General features: G+C 40.4%; 1 protein-coding gene across 8 annotated transcripts in view; it reads right to left on the reverse strand.

Annotated features, from left to right (window-relative positions):
* Positions 1-17882, reverse strand: part of ANKRD27 (ankyrin repeat domain 27) — a 54671-nt gene that overhangs the window by 25297 nt on the left and 11492 nt on the right. For all 8 annotated transcript variants that reach the window (XM_082063237.1, XM_082063239.1, XM_082063240.1 and 5 more), the window contains exons 2-12: positions 8008-8135; positions 7051-7161; positions 5665-5821; positions 3998-4152; positions 3628-3687; positions 3476-3529; positions 3317-3382; positions 3158-3234; positions 2678-2799; positions 1653-1731; positions 667-799 (exon numbers count right to left, since the gene is read on the reverse strand). In XM_082063237.1, the coding sequence (XP_081919363.1) occupies positions 667-799; positions 1653-1731; positions 2678-2799; positions 3158-3234; positions 3317-3382; positions 3476-3529; positions 3628-3687; positions 3998-4152; positions 5665-5821; positions 7051-7161; positions 8008-8109 (1116 nt within the window). In that variant the 5' untranslated portion in view covers positions 8110-8135. The remainder of the gene's footprint in view (positions 1-666; positions 800-1652; positions 1732-2677; positions 2800-3157; positions 3235-3316; positions 3383-3475; positions 3530-3627; positions 3688-3997; positions 4153-5664; positions 5822-7050; positions 7162-8007; positions 8136-17882) is intronic.

Consider the following 17882-nt stretch of genomic DNA (forward strand, 5'->3'; position numbering starts at 1 on the left):
AGGGATTTGACCTGACAGAAGGTCTAGTTGCCTAGAATGAAATAATTCATGCATCCACAAACTTCCTGCCCCTGCCAGGTTAGAGATCCCAAGAGCCAAATTTGACCTTCGCACACCACCGTATCATAGTCCTGCACTCCCATTCAACTATCAGCTTGGTGCAACATAGTACTCTGCACTGCAAACACACTGAATTTTCAGACTACAAAGACTTAGTGAGTCATTAAGTTACAGTGCAATCTCCATTCTGCTAGCACAGCTTTTTAAAATTATTAAAGAAAAAATCTGTTTATGCTGTGCCTGTTCTCAAGTACTGCATTGCTTTCACAGCCATGACAGAACAAGTACAAGAGATATTAAGCTTACTGAAGACTCAGCTGCTCAAAACAGCACTGTCATTATTCTTCCAACCATATGAAGAGGCAGACTTGACATTTAGCTACGTGCTCAAGGACTTTACAATGAACAAGTATTGCTACAGAATTAAGACTTCATTGTAATCATTTAGATCATTTTGGCATTTGCTTCAGGTAGTTACCTCAACTCCTTTAAGTGCAAAGAAAGAACTCTTATGTTTGTATCCTCTGCTTGGATTTACTCCCACAGTTGTACACAATACTACAAGCTTATCAAATACACATTTGACAGACTTTAAGAGTAGCTTACTGTTGATCTGTCAGAGAGGTTGCCTTGTCGTATGTATTCTATTGCAGCCTCAATTGAGGTTAGACAGTATCCCAATTCATCCTTCACTGAACTGCAAAGCCTGAAGTTCTTAATGTAACTCAAGTTGGCCATCCTGAAATAAAAAGTTAAAGCCATGAACCACTAAAAATAAGATGACACTAGCATGCACTATTTTAATACTGCAACTCATCTTAGGCAATCCAGGCAGACAATAGGTGTGTGTTAAGAAAAAGCTTTAGTAAAACTACAGCTGTTCTGAGCTTTGTAGATGGATCAGATCTCTACCTTGTATCTATTCAATGAAAAGCTATTAATTGGATATAAAGAATATGAAGGACAAGGTAAGGACAGCAGAGGGAGATTGTTTCACATGTTTCAAACATGTTAATGCTTCAGGTACCTTAAGCACCAGTGTAATGTGATAGCTACAAATTAGAGAAAAATGCTAATCTCCAAGATACATGATACACCAACATTAAAATTCAGTTCAGGCTCAAGTGGAATGCTTAGATATAGTGATGCTGATGAGAGAAACACAATGGCATAGTCTAGCAGCAAGCAATTAAGCATTCGAATCTGGTTTCTCTATATGAAATGGATCAAATATTTCAAACAGTTAGAAGTTGCACAAGATTTCACAGCTCCAGACACAGATGGGGAAGGACCAGTCTGTAAAGTCCATATTGAACATACAGATTTGGTATACATATGGCCTACCATTACAATTTTTTCCCTAGGCTGGGAATCAAAACAATAACATAGCACTTAAATTCCTGATAGGTCCTTAATTCAGTCAAACCTGGAATATATCTTTGCTGTTTGTCCTACTAAAAATAGTTTCCTACATTACATCAACCCCTCTTACACTTTAAGTTATTACTACATGTTCAGAAACATTTGCCCTTACAGCAGCATTATGTATATTATACAATGAATCTCTGTACAGTCAAAGTATAGTTACATACCAGTTTGGGATTTCTGTTTTTACAAGTAAATACAGCAAAACAGAGAGAAGATCATCTGCACACATGGTTTCCATGTTAACTAAAAAAGAATTTACATCTGATGTTAGCCATGTCATGGTTCATATCAAGAGCAATACCTATAAATGGAGTTCTGCTTCCTAAGACTAAGGGCCAGCTCTGCTAGTAGAGAATGCATTGAGTAACTAAGGCAGCCCTTCAAATTTTCTCAATCTCCCTCTAACATAGGCTGCCAGAAGCCAAAAAACATACAGTTTGTACTGTACAAATTGCAATATTTGACTAATATCCCCTCCTCCATATACAGAAAGAGCCAGAGCACTAGACTTCAGGACTTCCAAAATTCTTGAGGGCAAAAAACAGCCTCTAAGTTGACACACTCTTCCATAACCCAGGAGTCTTCCTAGAGAAAGGAAGAGATGAAGTAGGAAAAGCACAAGTCCATTGTGCTGCTCCATTTGCTTAGTGGAAGTGTCTTCTCTCTCCAGACTAAATGAAAGTAATACCAGATTAAGAGGTCCATGCTGTCCTATCACAGAATCATTTCTGTAATCCATGGTAGGACTCTGAATGCAGCACACAGAAGGTTTGCTTGTCATCCACCAACACTGCATTTTGCAAAAAGATGCATCTCAAGCATATTGATTTCAAGATCATCAAGGAGCATGGACAAATAGACAGGAATGATCTAGCAGCAATCCTCAGTGTTTAAAATTGATCACCCTCAATTCTTCTGCAGGAGAACATCCTAGCACACACAAGCTTCTCACATGCACTAGCTAGCACATGTATAAGCTAATCAAGTACCCCTCCTCAACCCCTGAGAAACACTGCTGAATTATCTATCTTGTCTCCATTTTGCTTTGTTTAGATACCTGCAAGAACGACTCCAGTCTGTGTTTAACCCACAAGTTCTATTCAAACAGCTGTTTATATACTAAAGTGCTTTGTGTGTACTGGTTCAGGAAAAAGTTTAAAACTAAGTTATTAATTCACTAATTACTGACCTCTTTGGCTAGGAGATTGCATAATAATTTGTACCACTTTCCGCAGACAAAGTAGCTTCTGTTGAGGGGAAGTACATTTGTTCAACTGACCCAGTTCTCGCTTTGCACGTGGTATATTAAAACTGTGAAATAATTTGAAAGAAATTATTAGCACACAGTTCCTGTGCAGGATGTCCAAAAACCAAGTTTTAACTTGTTCAGAGCTGAAATGGAGAACGTTATTAAAATATTTCCATCTCTGCTCCAAGCACACTTGCATTTCTGTACCCTGTAGATGGGGAGGGAAGTAAAATAATATAAAAGCAAAGGAGATAATGATCTCACAGACTGCCATAAAACAACACTTGCAATGTTTTACTTTTCCGTCTCAAAAATATGAAGAAAAAACTTGCTGTTTTCTGACAAAAGATACTTTTTGGTTGGCCTCGTACCAATTTAAGATTTCAGTGCCTCCTCAAAGACTCCACAACCATTTCTCACCTGAACTCAGGCTTTACTCCAATGTCTTTTTGCTGCAGGTCTTGAAGGCTCCTCGTGATTTTGTTAAAAGCAGCATCCTAATCAATAGAAAGGCAACAGTTGTGTTTGTTGGGTTTTTTTAATGCCTTAATGTAACTGAACTTCAGCAATCAAACTTACCTCACTTGCCTCAATAGTCCCCACATATTTAAAGACTAGATCATAAATAGCATGGTGGATATACATCTGTAGAAAAAAAAAAATGCAACAGTACTTTAGGCATGAAAGAGAAAGTTTAAAATAGCTCGCTAATTATTTTCCTTCATTTCAGATGCTTACTTCAACTGCTTGTTTAATCAGATTCATCTGCTCTTCTTGCTTTGCAAGCATCTTCTAGAAAAAGAAAATCCATACAAATGGTGAGAGAAAGCTAGATAATCTATTGCTTAAGTAACACTATGTGCTACGTATTTAGTTGAATAAGTGTTTACCAAGTGTGAATCTCTCAAAAGATGCTGGAGACATTTGGTATAAAGTGCATTGACAGAATCCTGGTGGGGAAGAAAAAAAAACCAAAAGGCACTCAGGTTAATCTGACTCGAAGCAACAAACCATGAATAAGCAAAGAAAGGAAACCTTCCTTGCCTTAGATATGTGCACAAAGATTTAAGATTTAAGCTAGAAAATTTGCCTTTATTAATAGATAATATGGTAATTCACAATTAACAATTCTGCTTTCTCTCTTCCCACCTTCCTCAACTCCAGACTACTCTGACATAGAAAACCTCAATAAGACAAAGAACCAAAGCAGTGAAGTGAATTATACATAGTAAATTGAACACCAAGCAGCAAGATACTGACTATGTAGTGGCGGAGGCTTTTCCTTTCATGTTCTTTAAATGTTCTATAGAAAGATCCTATGTATTTATCAAATCTCTCACAGTGCCTTCCCAAGAATTCTCTAACATCTTCAATATTTTTAAGACAATAGGAGTTTGATGAAGCTGTAGATTCACCTAAGATAAAAGACAAGAATTAACACATAGATTTAATATGTATGCATGGTAAAGTACTCTGTTCCTACATACACAGCCAGCTTGTGTGCAACAGAACACCAGTTCAGCTTACCAGACCTTTAACTGAAAAGTATTGCTTTTAATTAGAAGAATTTAATGCATCACATCTAGAGTAAGCTCTCTTGCCTTTTATGTCAAGTATTTATTTATTTCATATAGTTAACACTGTTTTCACATGCTTTTATATCCCAGGGTAATTTATTGCCACATACACAACTCATAATCTGAGTGCAAGTCAAGCTTGAAAGTAGAAGAAAAGCACATTAGAGTATTGACTGAATGCCCGTGCAGAAGTCAGCGTGCTGCAAGTGAGCTGTAAAAATCCCATCTTGGATTTTTACATAACCTATTATTTATTTAGATGCACTTTCTTTGAATGGGAGAGCAAGGTTGCTTCATGTAAACATTAAACCAAATCCACTTTCCTTCTGAATAACACAACTGGAACCCTCACTTAAAATTCATATTACTTTTCCAAAAATTTTTTTCTAGGCACGTCTTTCATTTGCAAAAACGGGCAGCTAATAACAGGCTTAGATCTCATTCATTCCAAATTACTTTTGAAATTACAGATTACCTCACTTCTGAAAGACTGCTATATAACTACATTAAGTGGTGGCCAAAAAAAGAATGCCACAAGAATAATTTTTTAGATTTTGATTAATATTTATAGAATTTAAGCCTATATGTATGTCAGCTTTTTCTCCAGAACAACTTTCATACATCCCTCACAGTACTATTTCCACACTACCTTAATATTACTTCACTTTGTCATCTTTTTTTCCGAAGAGATATGTATTTAGGAAGACTAGATGGTTTTATTTCAGAAAAAGCCTATGTTTTAAAGAGCTTCTGTTCCTTTTAATTAGTAAACACAGATTGTTATGCAAATTCTCAAGGAAATCCTGTTACATTCCAAGGCTACTATTAAACTGGGAAAGTGTTCCAGCCTTACCAAGAGCACTTGCAGTACTAGGACAAAAATTAACACATTCAACTTAATGACACAGACCAACACCCACCAGAAGAGCTTCTATGTAACTACGCTACACAAACTCCAACCACCGATGAAGCGATCATGAAAGAATTAACCCCTCCAGTTTTCTGTGCATCCACCTTGCATCTCAAGACATGTCACATTCAAGACTAAATCCCTTTAAGCGGTCAGCACTAAACTCAGCATTGCTAAAAAGTAAATCATGCTGGATCGAGCATTCTGCAGGTGAGGTTTAGTGTGAGACTAGGGCATAGACCCTACAGAATTAAGTTTGCCTTGCAGCAGTTTAATATTTCTCCCCAGCAGCACACCAGCATCCACCCCAGCAGGGTAGTAAATGCCAAGAGATTTCAGCCAAGCCAACGCTCTTCAGAAAGAAGAAGCGCATGAAGCACAAACCTACTCGCTTGCTCCCTGTGCAAACAAGACCACAAAGGTAACACTTCAATACATACTTGAGCTTTCTGTTTCTTCCAATGGATGCGCTATGCACAATATACTAAAGCTTTCTTCTTTTTCATTGTAAAATGTTTCCTCAAAAAGAACAGGTACTGAGAGGTGGTAATTAAAACCAGTTCCTAAAATGATGAGGTTTCCTTGTATGAAGATCTCCTGAAACAAAAAAAACACATCAAGTGTAAAACTCTGCCAGAATAAAGTTACTCTCTGGCTACACTGCATTGCTACATTTCCAGGGAAATGAGATAACCTTGCAAGACAAGAAAGCCCCAGATTCCAGAAATGTCATGCTCTCCTGCTGTGTTGGCACTGAAACAGACTACTTCAGTCTACAATGGCTAGTTAAACCTCACTTATACCTACTTTCTTTACATGTCTACTACTAGAGGAGGTTTCAGACAACCTACAAGGTCAAAGTGACTAATCTGCAGATTTTAAAGCACTTTCAATAGAAGGGAAACAGAAAAGCAACCTAGAATTGGAGCCCAAGTCCAGCTTCAGAAAAACACCACACTACTTTTCTACATTTCTCACGCTCAGCTTTATCTTCTCAAGCAACTCAAGTGAAGATGCCTGCAGTAGGAAGATCTAGAGCAGGGGTATCAAACTCATTGTCACCAGGGGCCACATCAGCCTTGCGGTTGCCTCCAAAGGGCCAAATGTAACTTTAGGACTGTATAAATGTAACTATTCCTACATTTATACAATCCTAACATTATATTCAGCACTTTGAAGGCAACCGCAAGGCTGATGTGGCCCCGGTGACGAGTTTAACAGCCCTGCTCTACATGATAGCCTGCAAAGGGGAGCAGGATCTCACACTGCAAATGTACAAGTGAAAAAACCATGATCCTATGCAGTTAGTGTTGGTATCAGGGCTCGTTGCTACATTAGGCAGTTTCTACCCTACTTACTGAACTGAATTAATACATCAGACCTCAGTTATAACATGATACCATCATAATTTTGCCTTAAGCCCTGATGAACTCACATCTGCATACAATATAGGCAGACTATTATTTGCCTGAAAGCTAGAGAGACAGTTCTTAATCAAGTGATAAAGGCCCTTCTGACACAAAACAAAATTGCTCACAGCCAGAAAAGAGACAAATTGACAAAGCTGCTTTGCCAAAGTAGTAAGATGAAATCAGCAGCAGTGTTACCATCTAAACAGGACAACTATTGTTGTGCACATGCCAAACCCCAGCTTTTGCTATAAGCAGTATATCCCTGAGAACCTTGGCTTAGATGGGCAGCTTACTACTTCTGCCAGTTAGCGCCAACTCCTGGTGACCTCTCCTGTAACCGCGCTGTCACAGTCACCAACCACAGCCAATCACTTGAGTGTCCCCAAGCTACATTCAGATATCAAACAGAAATACCTTTCCATTTAAGGTCTGAAAGTTTTCTTCTAGCGGCTTCAGGACATAAGATTCAAACTGGCAGGCGGGCAGACTGCTGCTTGAAAGGCTCCCTTTGCATGGAACTAGGACCTAAAAAAAAGTCAGATCACGCTTTAGAGAGAAATGCCTTGTATGACCAGCTACACCCCAGCAGCTTTTGCCCTTTACAGGCAAGCAATTTAATCTGGTTTATGAACATTTACTTGCAAACATATAGCAACTATTAGTGCTTTTGTTTAAATAAATAAAAAGGAAAGGCCATTGATAGACACACAGTCTGGCAATTAGCCCAGAAGTTTCATTTAGTGACTTACCGGAAAAAGATGGCAGATGTAACTGAAGCAAACCATACTAAGATGAGATAAAGCTACTTAGCACCAGTCACCTGAATGACTTAAAATTAGGCAGAAAGATAACAAAAATCTAAGATCAAGCATCTCGGGTCTACTGCATGTCAACAAAACGGCAGTTTGAGACAAACTCTTAGTTACAAAGCAATACATTATGAATACAACAAACACTGTATACATGCTGAAAAGAAATACATCTCATTATCAAGGGAGAAGCATGAAGCAAGTGGTTCTTTCAGTACCCAGCATGCTGTCAGAAATTAGTAGTTGTCTGTCCACCAGGGATTTCAAACCATTAATTCCATTTTAAGTTACAGCAAGTGGGAGAATATGTAACTTCAGTTCATAGCAAACAAGCTTCCCACGAAGTTTAGAAACAACAGCAACTTTGGCCTTTCATTGCCATGCAATAAATCAAGAGGTCCGTATTAGTAAGCAACAAGCAAACTAAACTAAAAGTTGCTGTCCTTCACTTCCAGGTTTTGTAGGCTTGCACTAATCTTCAAGCGTCACAGCAGTCATATGGTTTAAACTCATCCAGCTACTATTTATTAAACAGCTTTTAAATTTAGTTATTTATACTTACAATACCATGGAGTTCTGCAACTTTGCTGCATAGATCAGGACGCCGCTTCTGAATGGCCAAATAAAAGGGATTTTTCAAGATATCTTCATCATACATAGCCATATGGACTTCAGATATTCCAAGATTTTCTAAAATACATATGGAAAACTGTTACTGTATCATACAAGGCATCTGTTGAAATATACTATATTTGGGAATACCTGGGGGGCAGTTTGATTGTCTAAAAGGAAAAAGCAGTTTGAAGTCTTGATGTAAGCAGCCCATGGCACACTGAACTAATACGGTAACTACAGTTACTCAAAAGTTATTCAGAAAGATTATTTTCTGACCATACACTTCCAGTTACATAATTATCCTCATATTGTCTTCACAGGCTTTCCAGGTTTTAGAGTCTAACAACACATTATATGTTCAGACAAAACTTAGAGGAAGAGGAGAGACTATCTACATTATCACTGCTTTGATACACAAGCTAATCGGCACTGCTAAGGTCTGAAACAAGAGACACGAATTAGCAGCTTCTTTACAGTAGATTTACAGTCCACATCACAGGACTCAGGTGAGTCTGCAGACTCACCTGTGTAAGGGTTACTGCCCGACACACACCAAGGAGACAGAGTGTAACAGGAATCCTTCTGTAAGGCAATCCCCAACTTTCCAGGGAAAGTTACAGGAGAGAGATGGATACACTAAGGAGATACGAATACCCATGCCATAATTTAAAAGCCACCAAGAACTGCACCATTTGCAGTTATCTGCTCCCACGGAAAAGGTCTCAATGATCTGAGGCCAGGCTGAAGCACAACATTGGCAAAACACCAAGCAAAAACTGACTGGAGACAGAAAGCCCAACCTGTAGGCATTAGAAAAGCTGTCACCAGGTGTGTCACAGGGAAAAGACAATTTTTAGAGCCACCAAAGCCTTGACTGCTTGCTTCCTCAGTTCTAATTCTCTATTAAAAACTGACACATCCTAGACATGAGGGCAGGAAAAACACCAATCGGTCCATTCTGGAATAACTCCATAATTATTTTACTCAGAAGAATTTAGATTAATAGGCTTACAAGTCCTTAATTAACTAGTCTTTTGCCCTCATCCAGCTTCCCTTCGGAATCAACAGAAGTTGCACCATTTCCTCAAGCAATTTCAGCTATATGCCCTAGGAAAGGGTGAGAACAGCAGCAGAACTTTAACATGAGCAAGCCACCCTTACACAATCAGTACTCCCTGTTTTCTTAAATGTAGAATGATATCTGGCACATTATTTGCTCAGGGTGAGCTTCTTATGCCTGTTCTGCAGCACTTGTAGTATTTACTACCTAATGCTGTACTGGTACTAAACACCTTTGGAAGAGACATGAAACCACTGTATGGCAGTTTAATAGTGGAAAAACACACACCCAGCTCCCACCAATTTTTAGATAGCCTCTGAGTTTCAGCTGTGCTGTTAACTGATCTACCAGCCCAGTAACTGATCTACAGTCTGGCCCCTCCTTATAATTAAGCACAAGCAGAACTCCCTTACAGAGCTAAATACAAACATGATCAGCTAAAGCCGCAAGCAATTTCCACTCTGAAGTTATCACCAGTTACAGCTGGGACAACCTCAGCCCAAACCCCTGAAGGCTGGCAGCAGCAGATAACAGCCTCAAGCAGAGTCTTCCTGTGAAGTTCCAGATAAAACAGTTCAGCCGCTTTGACAACATACAATAAAACTAAGAGCTTCTGTGAAAGAATATTAATTCAGCAGACCCAAACCAGCGTTCTTTGGAGCATAGATCTTAAATTTGCTTACACAAAGGGGAAGAAAACATTTGCTCATTGGCACCTTCAAAAGACTAGTCAAGTTCAGTAATTAGGAGACTTCAAGCCTAGAAGTACAGCTTTGCACAAGGTCTGTCCCACTGCAGTGCCTGGGTAACCAGGCTCATCACCAATAATTCCACCACTGATGGCTGCTGTAAACATTTCCTGCAATCCAAGTTCAAGCTGTGGGCTTCCTCAGCCATGGGGAGGAAGGAGAAAAGGCAACACAAGCCTATCTCATCACTGATCCATAGAAAAACACGGCTAAGACAAACCATAATAAGCAGGACTAATTAGCTACAAAGCAAACAAACAAACCTGCCGGCTGAACAGCTGGCTGGGCCATAATTCCAAGGAGGATCTTAAATGGCCACAGCTTACAGTCTAAACATGCATCGGTACCAGTTTATTATATATAGTAAGTCAAGCACTAAACAGGGTTGTATGTACACACATACAACCTGCAAAATGGTCTGCCACAGCAAGACTTATTTTGCAGTCCTACATCCTTTTTTTGGGTGCTGCATTTCAGAGGAGATGAACTGACTGCAAGAGAATCTGAAGTGAGAAAGGTGAGAAAGCTCTGGAAGCAGAATCCAAAACATGAAATGCAGTGATGCTGTTTATACTGAAGAAACTGTATGGAGCAAGTAAGAATTTTCTCCCCAGATGGATCGAGCTCTCAGTTAAGGGCTTTTTTTCCATGTTTGTAGAAGAAACAAGCCTTAGCTGAAGAACAGAGACATGAATTACAGATCAGGAACACCTTTCAAAAGAAGATAAACACATGTTTTCTTGGTGAAGATAGAGTCTCTCACACTGCAAATATTTGAGAAACTGTGAGACAAACCTCTACCAGAGGTGAAAAGGAGGCTAGGGGACTAGATTATATGTTATTTCAAGGTACTTTCCAAATCAAGCTTTTATGAATGTAGTTGGCCCACTCAGGCATCTTCATCTGCCTTTTTATTTGGTGAATTCGTGTTCAGTATCTGGTCAAGTGGTAGATGAGACTATGACCCTCCCCACAACAGCAACAGAGAAGATGTTGCATACACCATGTCCTGTGTCAGGGCTAAGAGCATGTTGACACAAGAAGGCAGCCAAGCATGAGACTGCAGAGAAAAAGTGCAGTGCAAAAGTGTTTCCAATTATTATAGCTATACTGCCATTTTTTCAGCTTAACAAATCTTTAGAAGCTCAAAGAGTTCTTTCCATAATAGTAAGGGGGAAAGGAACACATTCCACAAATCTTCCTTGTTTAGAAACCTCTATCTCGACATCAAAAAAACACAAACTACCAACCACACACCAACTGATAAGGCTTGTCTAGAAATGAATTTAAAACATTTCATCGCCTGGCAAAACAGGTCGAGATCTATGGGAGGAGAGCTCCCACAGAAAACCTGAGCTTATCAAGTTTGCTGTCTATACATCTGCTGTAGCTCTTAAATCATTACCTGCACTTGAAAATAAAAACACAAGCAAGTAGAGTACTTTAAGAATAATTTCAATCAACAGATTATCACAGGAAGAGCTTGAAATTATAATCTTCAATTGCAGGCTCAGGAGTTAAACACCACAAATAACTGGTTTTAAAACACTTAGTGGCAGCCACGTAGATTCTTCTACTACAGAACTACTGATGGGGTTGAGTAACACTTGAGAGCTCCAGCAAGAAGTGAAGAGAAACCACATTCAAACATTGAACTCTGGGACTTCAGCTGCCGTAACACAACATCGACACGCTGTACCCCAATAAGGAAGCTAAAACTTCTAGTTCACATGGGTATTTGTCAGCCACCTTGACCAGACGCAGACTGAACTCGGAACTGCTCACCACAGGCATGTTCCTCCACCACCTGCAGCTAAATTAGTACAGCTTTGAGAATCACAATTCTGAATTTCCTTCCCTTTTCTCTCTCCCTTACCCCTGCATCTGCTCAGTGCTGCATTAGTGGATGGCTATTGTATCTGAATAAAATAAAGCTATAAAAAAAAAAAAAGGGGTAGAATACTTATCAAAACAATTAAGTTACTATATTCACTTGAACCTCCTTCACCTATCCACAGCATTAGTCAGGGAGACAAGCATGGATGTATAAACCATCTACAGTTTAAGTAATTACAGAAAAACAAAGGACTTCATACTAAACCTAAATAGATTAAGTTTACAGAATCAGAGTACATTAAAGCTTCTGCAAATTTTGGCTCAGTCATTTTTAAGATGAAGTCAATTTCTTTTGCACCCCAAAGCATTAAATGCATCTGAAACTACTGGCTAATGCATTGCTGTAATTCTAAGAACACATTAAGAATACTCAGAGTTTGCTGCCAGAACACAACATCCAGTTTCAACCTAATTTAACTGGGGGGTGGCACCAGGTAGATACAGACTTATTTTTGTAGCTGCACCTTGGACAGCTTTAGATTTACTAACACTAAACTGAAAGTGTACAAAACCTTATATACATTACCAGATCCATTCATGCTTAACAGAGACCCACTAAAAATTGTCATAAGCCATATTCACTAAGTTCTACCATGCTGAGCTGTTCAAGTAATAATCAAGTACTAATGTTATATAAAAAGGCTTAAATAGAATCACTTAAGTGTGTGGCTTTGTGCCTGTAAACACAGAAATAGCTCAAATTGCTGGAAGAAGAGAAGCTAGCTGGTCAGAGAATATAATAAGCATTACATTACTGTTTTCAAAAAACAGAATCATAACCTCAAAACAGCCAAATCTTTTCTAGATTTAGAGGAGAGAGATAATTCTGATGATATGACTCATTATACAAGAGATAGCTACAGTGAAACACATACCGTGGAATTTAAGCACATTACCATTTCCTCCAAAACACTGGAAATGAAGACTTATGACCTTAGGTACTAAAAACCATGAGCAGGATTTAACTGACAGCTCATCACTGATGGCGTTTTTCTTTAGAGATGGGTCAAGTGGGGTACCTTTTACAGACCCAACAGGTTTCAGTTCCTTTTAACAAACACTTTGAAATTTAGACAAACAGCAACTGAAGTAGAAGATGTCGTTTTATTTGCATTGTTACTTGGCAGTTACATCATGTCCACATTCAAATTATACACTATTTATTCCGTTCTTTGGCACATCATTTTCTGAATGTCCTGCTATACCACTATCAAAGACCTAACAAAACATACTGCAGAGAAAATGCCCTTCCTAACAGAATTATGGATTCGGTATACAAACTTCATATTCAATGTTCAACAGCGTAAGATTATGTATTTTCACAGAAGCATTTTAGTAATACTCTGGCAGAGCAAAGACAGTAAAACAGCTCCCACAGTTGGTAAAGATTATTGGCCTAGCTCAGTAACCTGAAATCTCTGCAGGAGAGCAAGTTGAGATATCACACAGGGATGCTAACATCCATAACATCAGTGTCCTCCCCGCAAAAGTTCTGCTACAAAGAAGCAGAATGCCACATTCACCAAAACCTTCAATACCAGATCCATTAGCATGTCACGTTTAAGCAGCACAAATTCACTGAATTTTACTTGCATAGCAATGCTGTGAAGTTTCACACAACAACATCAATTTCACCTTAGCTTGCAGACTCCACAACAGTAAAAACTAAGGCTTAGTACCCCAGTAACTAGAATAACCATTTGCTGAAGTGGTCAAAATAATGACAGAATCAGAACAAGCAGCAACTTCTAAGTCAACTAAAAGATGCTTAGCTCAGAGTAGCAGGCAAACATTTCTGGTAAGTTTGCATGTATATTTATCACACTAACAAACTGCAGAGCTCTGCAGAAGAAAATAAGAGGAAGCAATTGTTCCCCAGTTCTAAATTACTTAATTTTTTTTTTTCAGCTGAAACAAAGCACATCTTAGAGCGCTTTGCAAGCAAACAGGAATCTAGGAGTGGAATTTAACTAGTCTCAGTTCAAATAAAAATCTAGTTACCACTTCACCCAGTTTTACCTGCACTATTACTCCTCAATTATCCTATTTCTGGGTAAAAGCTACAAAAGCTGAGAATGAGCCCTCAAATCAGCATTCACATCAAAACGGAAAACAGAAGATCCTTCTCTGTTTCCGAGCACAAAAAGAAACCTTGTTCCCTCCCCTAAGGGATGAACACTGAGCATCTTAGGAAAAACAGCTGAGACATGTTCCAGGGCACTTTGCTCACCACAGGGGAGCACAGGAGGAAACAATATATATCTGTCCCTCTTCAACACAAGCTGCAGCTGAATCTATTTCATGAAAGTGAAGCATGTCAGAGTAACACCTCTGAATTATTATAGAGTGGTGAATGTGCATCAGTCAGCTCCAGGCTTCCTAGCAACAAGGAAAAAAACACTAAGTTTTATGAACCCAGAACATCGGCCTGACAGCAATGGAACCAGCTCTGGAACGGAGAGGTCAGCAGTATTCCAGGAAGATGCTCATTTCTCTCAACACCTTCCCTTCAGACACACATTTCTTCCAGGACACCTCCTGTCGTCCCTCACACAGCTTTTCATTGTGAACTCCACCTCAAACTCTAAAATTGAGCTCGTTCTTAAGAAGTAATGCAAAGTCCACCCTTTGTTTTTTAACAGTGTATTGGCACCGTAGCTTGATGTGGACACATTCTTGTCTCAGACTTGAGGCTTGACTCTCCGCAGTCACTATTTCTTTCCTCCAGCGAAAAATACATTTTAATAGGAGTGGCTTGTCCTTCAACAGGCAGGTCTCCCACTTTTATCCAGTCACTTCACTGATTTTTGAGATAATCTTACTTGCCACTAGCCAAGTATTAGGAATAAGCTGCATTCTCCTCTTGACAGCAGAATAGAGACTAGATTGCCAATTCTCAGCTCTTCCAGGTTTAGAAATCCACCAGAACAGCTGCGAAGAATTTCCATTCTTTGGCTCACCATTATGAAAGCTACATTTAACTCTCAGATGGGAAGCCCTGAGCTATTCTCAAGCAAACCCTGGAACAGAGTGCAGAGAGTGCTAATCAGTGAACCACAAACAATTACAAGAAACATGTTTAGAGGAAAAACATTAACAGAAAGTACAAAGTTCCCCAAACAGCTTCTCAAATAAGGCAACTTTCTCCATATATTAATGAGTTATATTTAAGGCCACCTCCTCAGGCTTGCAGAGGCATCAGCGCATGTACTTTTTTGGGGAGATGGAGCAAAAATAATGGAATTGAAATACAACTATAACCAGCGTTTTACTTAAGCCAACTATTCAGATCGTTTAGTTACTGAGGCACAGTGGTCTAATTCCCAAGCCTGTGCATTGAGTGTGCAGTGGGTCTGAACACTGTCCTGTGAGATGGGGTCACAGAAGGTAACACCATCTCTTGACTACAGAGTTACAGACCAGCACCATCCACAGCAGACCATGCAAGGCTGGTATCAGCTTCAAGATGAGCAGCAAGTCTGTAAAGAAACCAAGTATGCAGGGTCAGACCCAGCACAGGCCACCCACAGAAATACACAGGAATCAAAGTCAGCAACCCTGTCCCCATTTACCTTAGTTTGAATTTAGTTTAGACCAACTGGACAGGAATTTAATCCATTCTCCACGCATCTTCACAGGAAAGCCCAGTCCTTGCACACGCACGCCAAGTCTTACCTCGTCATTGCAAGAAACTTAAACATCAGACCATTATGGAAAACATTACAGAATTACACTAGTTGCCTCCTTTAGGGACCAGAGCAAGGGTAAGGATGGCTGGAACACAATTCAGCAGGTAAATTCTTCTAAGTGGCAAAACAAATTATTTTAACCACCACTGGCGTTTTGACACTACATAACACACCATACACCAGCCTGAGGTAATTAAGACCTTCCTAACTGTAAGCACAACACAGACATATCAGTCTAACATTCTCCCATTATATAAACTAGATTCTTGCTACAGATCAAATCCTCAATCCACTTCAGCAGCAAAATGCTCAGCAGAAAGCAAATCACAGAATAGTTATTGAAGGAAGTCTATTAAAATGAGGATTTAGAATTTAACAAGTAGCGATGTTCAAGAGCATCACAGAATACTTCAAACATTTTAAAGGGTACTGGAATAGGATGAATATGATTATTAACATCTACTGCAAGAAAGCTTTTCTACAGAACCAGGAAATATATTTCTCCTCCTGCTCATTATGCTGCCTCCCAGTTAATTTCTAAGGATTTTTACACCCAATCCTAATGGTTTTCCCAGGACAATATTTTAGCTAGCCAGCACCTGATTTGAAATTGGTATTAAGATTGGGATTCTTCAGAACATCATGCCTGCCTGACAAATGACAACTGAATTTTAAGAGTTTCCGCAATCTACCCAAATTGGATAATTGCACGCAGCTGAACTTAATTTAGAACTAATGTAAAAACAGCCCCTTTCTTCCCACATGACACAACCAAAGATGTGTTTAGACATTATCTGATACAGATTATAACTGCTGCCACCTTTAGGTTTAAGCAATCACATGTTCCTTAAACAATATCCCTTCATCCCCCTCTTCAGCTACTTTCAGAGAAGCAGTTTCAAGATTCCAATGTGCCACAATTAACAGTAACTTTAGTGCTACGTGGCAGACTTTAAGCACAGCTACTATACACACTCAAATATGCATAATTTAGTTAGCAATAAGCTTAGCACTCAAGTCACACAGGTCTCCAGATTCAAATCCAGAGCTAATCCTCTTTCCACCTGACAATGATTAAGCAATTATAAGACTTCACTTATAATCAGGTCAAAATCATCCTGTGTTTCTTTATTCCTACAAGGAAACAGGAACTAGCAATTTGCTGCTTCCAGGCTACCAATACACAAGGTGGTAGAGAGCTACTCAATCTCCTCTATAGTAACTTGGCAACCTACAGAAGCTAAAAGGAATTTCTACCACAAGGTGGTAGAGAGCTACTGAATCTCCTCTGTAGTAACTTGGCCACCTCCAGAAGCTAAAAGGAACTTCCTTCCACAGGTGGCAACCTCCAGCAGAAGCTACATATGGCTTCAATTTGGGCCAAAATTAAGGCAGAAAAACAAAAAGTCAGTGGAGGCCAAGCTACCAAGATCCAGAAGAAGGAACACAGTCTAGACAGACTCTTCAGGTTGGGCTCGGCACCAGAAAGCCAGCTTGCCTGGACTCTGCTGCTCATAGCACACACTGCACTACAGAGGGGGCATGGTCACGCTCCCCCTCCTCACGGGACTGTGGCTCCACATCTTTTCCAAGTCACTATAGCATCAGGAAAAAAAAAAAAAGAAAAAAAAAAATCACTCAGTTACCCACAAACATTGAGGCACATGTAGTAACATATGTTATGACAAGCAAGTTCTCCAGAAGCCTGCTCTGGCAAAGACACATCATCCGCTAGAGACAACATAGTTTAATTTGCTACACAGCACTCAACATCATGATTTCTGTTCTTCTAGAAGGTTCAGATGCACATATAAACACAGACTAGCGTCTGTCACTAGTGACCGCATTGTACCCCAGCACACTCACAGCCGCAGCCCGTGAGGCACCGTTTCTGCCGCACACCCCGGTGCGTCTCCTGCACTTTTTAATGGATAATTACTGGAGCCAACTGCAGACGCTCTGGCTCTCACACCGGCCGCCCTCAACACCCCGTGCGAAAGGTGAAACCACCACGAGTTCGTTCCCCAGCCCGGAGCGCTGCCGGTGCCCGCAAGGAAACACCCTGCGCGGCGGGGGGTACGTGAAGTTCAACACATTAAACGTTTCTGCCCCTTCAACGCGGTACAGGAGCGGGACGGTAGGCAGGTGCCAGCGAGTCCGCGGGCACTGACAAGCGCCGTCTGTTCGTGCGGCCGAACCGCACGGGAACAAGCGCGCCCCGAGTCCCGCCGCAGCCCCGGCCGGCGCAGGCCGCACGGCCCCCGCCCGCCGCACAGGCCGCGGCCCGGCCGCTCCGGGCACGCGAGGGCGCGCGCGTCCCGCTCCACTCCCCCGTCACGGCGGGAGCGCCCCCGCGGCGGCTGCCCCGCGGCTCCCGAGAGCCGCTCCCGCAACCGCACGCCGCCTTCTGCGCCGCGGGAAGCCGTCC

The sequence above is a fragment of the Streptopelia decaocto genome (assembly GCF_964273445.1).
Source record: "Streptopelia decaocto genome assembly, chromosome: 11".
In the NCBI taxonomy this organism is placed as follows: Eukaryota; Metazoa; Chordata; class Aves; order Columbiformes; family Columbidae; genus Streptopelia; species Streptopelia decaocto.